The 5,303-nt window shown below is 42.6% G+C and overlaps 1 protein-coding gene across 1 annotated transcript in view; it reads left to right on the top strand.

Moving 5' to 3' along the window:
- Positions 1-4,504, top strand: part of qrfprb (pyroglutamylated RFamide peptide receptor b) — a 9,005-nt gene extending 4,501 nt beyond the window's left edge. Inside the window, exons 4-7 of the mRNA XM_046853155.1 lie at positions 954-1,015; positions 1,957-2,192; positions 3,239-3,336; positions 3,693-4,504. Of these exons, the coding sequence (XP_046709111.1) occupies positions 954-1,015; positions 1,957-2,192; positions 3,239-3,336; positions 3,693-3,958 (662 nt within the window). The 3' untranslated portion in view covers positions 3,959-4,504. The remainder of the gene's footprint in view (positions 1-953; positions 1,016-1,956; positions 2,193-3,238; positions 3,337-3,692) is intronic.
- Positions 4,505-5,303: the final 799 nt, after the last annotated feature.

Genomic DNA, 5,303 nt, shown 5'->3' with positions numbered 1-5,303 from the left:
GCTGTTTCTCTTTAAATCAGTTCTAATCTATTCAATTTACTGGAATCTAATCAGTGTAGAAACATCCCCGAGATGATCCAGAGATGATGGTGTGAGATGATGTGAGGTGGTGTAAGATGATGTGAGATGTGTAAGGTGGTATGAAATGGTATGAGGTGATGTGAGGTGATTTAAGGTGGGTTGAGATGTTGTGAGATGATGTAAGGTGGTGTGAGATGGTGTGAGATGGTGTGAGGTGGTGTGAGTGTGTCAGGTGGTGTGAGTGTGTCAGGTGGTGTGGGTGGTGTGAGATGATGCGAGGGTGTGAGTGGTGTGAGATGGTATGAGATGGTGTGAGGTGGTGTGAGAAGGTGTGAGATGTTTCGAGATGGTGTGAGAAGGTGTGAGAAGTTTTGAGATAATGTAAGATGGTGTGAGGTGGTGTGAGAGTGTGAGGTAGTGTGACAAGGTGTGAGATGTTTTGAGGTAGTGTGACAAGGTGTGAGATGTTTTGAGGTGGTGTGAGATGGTGTGAGATAGTGTGAGAAGGTGTGAGATGTTTTGAGGAGGTGTGAGAAGGTGTGGGATGTTTTGAGGTGGTGTGAGGTGGAGTGAGATGATGTGAGTTAGTGTAAGGTGGTGTAAAGTGGTTTCTACACTCAAACACGTTTCTTTTCCTTCAAAGCAGTTACAGATAAAAAAATAAAAAAAATCTCAAAATGAGAGCCTGAGAAAAGCAGACGTCTGAGGATCTGTTGATGGCATCGATGAGTTTTTGGTTCACTTTGTTCTGCTCTGAATTTTGAAGAGAAATAATGATAGATGAATCCCACAGCAGTGCTCCACAGACTCTTCACAGACTTCTGTCACAGAGTGGAGTGAGCACAAAAGGTCTCGATCACTCATGCAGAAAGATAATGTAGTAATTGCTGTGTGTGTGTGTGTGTGTGTGTGTGTGTGTGTGTGTGTTCCAGGCTTGGTGTGGCTGCTCTCAGTCATGGTGGGATCTCCCATGCTGTTTGTTCAGCAGTTAGAGGTGAGTTATTAAAGGTGTTGAGTCTTTCAGCGTTCTGCTTAATTAGAGAAATGTCAAGACCCAAAGTCAGGACCTTCTCAATGCCTGCTGAGATGATCTGCAAACAAAGACAGAACCTCGTCATGGGTTTGCATGCTCTCTCGCACACACACTTCCCTTTGAGATGAATAAACTGATCTCTTTTAAAATGCACTGTGTTCTGCTCTCCTGCACTGATGTTTTAGGAGGAACGTCAGATGTTAGTGCTTCACACACTTCACACAGCAATGTTTGCAGTTCCACTAGATTATGTGGAGATTCATCTACAAGTGTGTTAGTAAAGTCAGATACTGAAGTGTGTGAGAAGGTGAGGAAGTCTGGGGTGCAGTCAGTGTTCACATTCATCATGTTAACATCATGCCCATAGCAGGAGATCTTCCACATTCTCCAACTCATGAAAGCAGATTTTCATGCTGGAACAGGTTTGGGGTCTTAGTTCAAGTAAAGTAGAAATTTCATGCTCTGAAGACGTCTGGAACAGGTGTGTGTCTCCAGCTTTTTGTAAGGTTTGGAACCACATTTGGTTGGAAAGGTCAGGTGTCCTGATACTTTTGCACATATTGTGTCTCGGATTGTGTTGTGCAGCAGAACGTTTGTCTCTGATTGATTGTTTGAGGATTATGGAGCTACACTAAGCTTTACAGATACCTGATATGGAGCAAGTTTGAACAAAGGCACACGTTGTCATAGTAACTGATTGGAGATTATAATTTGTGGAACCAAAGGTGTAGTGAGAAGCTCCTAGAAGAACATGGATTTGCATTGATCAGGATCAGCTGGAGGTTCAGTTTCCTCCTTGGATTTGAGTTTTAGCTCGAGCTGTGAAATGGAACTTCCTGCAAGAACAACAAAAGTTCCTTTAACAGAGAAACACCTGATCCTGTTGTTTGTGTGTGTGTCAGGTGAAATACGACTTCCTGTATGAGAATCATCACGTGTGCTGTCAGGAGCTGTGGAGCTCAGAGCTTCAGAGGAAGATGTACACCACCTTCATCATGGTGGCTCTGTTCGTTCTGCCTCTGGCTGCCATGATGTTCCTCTACACACGCATCAGCATCGAGCTGTGGATCCGCAAGAGGGTCGGGGACACGTCCGTCCTCCATACCATCAACCACAACCAGATCAACAAGATCTGCAGGTACACACACACACACACACACATACACACACACACACACACACACACTTAGAGAACATGACAGGTAGAAGTAAAGAACATCCAAGAAGGATTGACATTTATGTAAACAGATTGATGTTCACTCAGATATGATCCATTGTGAAGAAGTAACCAGTGGTGGATGAAGTACGAAGATTCTTCACTGAATCACCTCAGTTTCTGTGTAAAGACTCGAATGTGACTCTCAGCACACTGATCTATTAATAGAATGAGATTAAAGACTCAAACACTGATTGGTGTAAACGAGGTCATGTGTGTGGTGGTGAGTTCCAGTCTGGAGTTTCTTCATCATTTATTCCTCTCTAAATGTTCTGCTTGATGTTGAACTGATGCTGAACTGTATGTTGGTGATCAGTAGATGCACCGAGCGCCGATCAGAACACGTGTAAAACAGAGCGTGCGCTCGATCCTGATTGGTGACTCGCTGCGTGTTTCACCAGTTACGTTTTTATTCTCATTAATAAAAAGGACTGATTTCACTAAATGTAGTAAAAAGTTAAATATTTGAGTTTGAAATGTGAAGTTACAGTAAAAACCTCCCTGAATGGAAAAACTTCAGTAAAGAACAGAAACGAGAAAAAGCTGCTTAAGAACAATAAAGGGGGGATTTCTGCAGTTCCACACTCACTTCCTTTCTGCATATATAAGAATCACTTATAATCATTCTTCACACCATCTCTTCATTAGAGACGTTCTAGGAGAAAGGAGCACAGATCTCTGGAGCCTCTGAGGCATGTACTTAGCTAGGACAGTTAGCTTTGGGCTAATCTAATCTGAGTACAGGGTCAGTTTGAAGCTACAACCAGGCCAGGCCACACCCACAACACACAGGGTTCCTCCAGGTAACATTAGTTACTCATCACCTTCTAGTTTGACCTTAGGTCTGGTTCTTCTACCACTATTCTAAAAGGAACACAAAACTAAATCATCTTCTGTCTTTAGCATGATAGAGCAGAACATTGCTAAGCTGTGTGAAGACAGAAAGGTAATATTTATAACCCACTCAGGAAGAAGAAGCGAGCGGTGAAGATGATGATCACCATTGTGCTGCTGTTCACCATCTGCTGGGCTCCGTTCCACACCGTCCACATGCTGTTTGAGTACTGTGAGTACAAATACACCACACATCTCAACCACACATCTACATCTGATCCTCAAACATGTCTGATTACATTCCCCACAATGCTGCTGAACTTCCTCCTGATAGCACCGGTTCTTTAATGGATCTTCTTACTCAATCTCTGAGTTAATCTTGAGGTCCACCATTGCTCACTAAAGTACTTTAGGTACTTTTATAAAGCTCTAAAAGTTCAAGTAACGGTACTAAACATGTCACCTGATGGTATCTTATCAGCAACAGTCTGATGGAGCAAACATCAGCTGCACCTTCTGACCAGCACTCGTGCACTACACCATTACACACAGTCTTTTCATCCGTCTTCCTGTGTTTATTTTCCTCAGACAATCTGGAGCAGAAGTATGACGAGGTGACCCTGAACATGATCATGGCCGTGGTTCAGGCAATCGGTTTCTCCAACTCCTTCAACAACCCCATCGTTTATGCCTTCATGAACGAGACCTTTAAGAAGAGCTGTGTGTCGGCCGTGTCCTTGTTCCTGCACAGGACCAGAGTTCATGATGTCAGAGTTCACTTCACTGTGCCTCGTCAAGCCACCAGCGCTAAAGCTAACTCCAACAGCTTGGAGCTCCATCACCAGGGCACCTGAACGTTTTACAGTGTGTGTGTGTGTGTGTGTGTGTGTGTGTGTGTGTGTGTGTGTGTGTGTGTGTGTTTGTGCTGATTATGTGGGATGTTCTTCATCATGGAATGTAATACCCAGCAATGTTCTCATCAAAGTTCCATTCAGGAGAAGGTGGACTACATAGGGAGCAGGTCTGAACTTCTGAGAGAACATCATGAACTCCTGAGTTAGCTTGAGGACCATTGTGGGGTTTCAAACAACTTTTCTGTGATAAAGATCATAAATTACTAACATGTTAAATCAGTGTTAGTGTAGTTTCTGATCTGAATCCTGATTGGTTACAGGGGTAATGGAGGTAAATACTGTGTGCTGATTGGTTACAGGGGTAATGGAGGTAAATACTGTGTGCTGATTGGTTACAGGGGTAATGGAGATATATCTCCTTCCACCATGTTCTCATATGCACAGATGAAGGTGTGGAGTGTTGAAGGTGTAACTGATCCTGATTATGGCTTCATTTCAGGGATTTGCGACACTTTTTAATAAAGTCTATAAAATATCTTCTCTTTACTGGATACTCTGCGTTTGATCTGTTCGTCCAACACACACACACACACACACACACACACACACACACACACACACACACACACACACACACAGTAGTACGGGTAAAGCTCACATTTACTGTATGCTGAAGCTCAATAACATGAACATCACCTACACACACGTGAGGACTTAATTTGTTCCTCTCTGATGGATGAAACACGTATGTATGTATGAATGATGATGAATAATAAAACTTTCCTCAATGCATTAAAATAAAGAGAACAACAGATCCTGCAGATAAACTCCTCCTCACTGAGCTTTTATTTCATTTATATTCAGTCTTCTTTATTATATGAAGAGCAGATTATACAAAATTCCACCATTACAGCACTGATTACCTGAACTTTTATCAAAATCAGTAATCCCTCCATCTGTTCGTCCATCCGTCCAACTATTTCTATATCTAACTATCCATGCTTCCATCCATCCATGATATGAAAGTTACTGGTGGATCTGAAGATCTTCATTTTGCTCTTTAAATTCTATATAATTCAGTTGTGTTTATGTTGCATTGGTGTGATGCTTTAAACACTGAACACTGTCACAAATCAGCTGATGGTGGGGAGAAGCTGCCCCATCAGATGAAGAGGAACCTTGTGAGGAATCAGGATGAAAAGAAACCCATTGTGATCTAGACACAGGATGTTTCACTGAATAAACACTGAAATGTTCACCACAGATGTTCACACCACCGCATGACCTACAAGGGTTCCAGGAACCTTCTCCTGGTTTCTAATTAAAGATGGTACTCACCATAGAG

The sequence above is a fragment of the Silurus meridionalis genome, chromosome 7, assembly GCF_014805685.1.
Source record: "Silurus meridionalis isolate SWU-2019-XX chromosome 7, ASM1480568v1, whole genome shotgun sequence".
Lineage (NCBI taxonomy): Eukaryota > Metazoa > Chordata > Actinopteri > Siluriformes > Siluridae > Silurus > Silurus meridionalis.
Note: the sequence above shows the minus strand (reverse complement) of the source record. Positions and strands in the feature narration are given on the sequence as shown.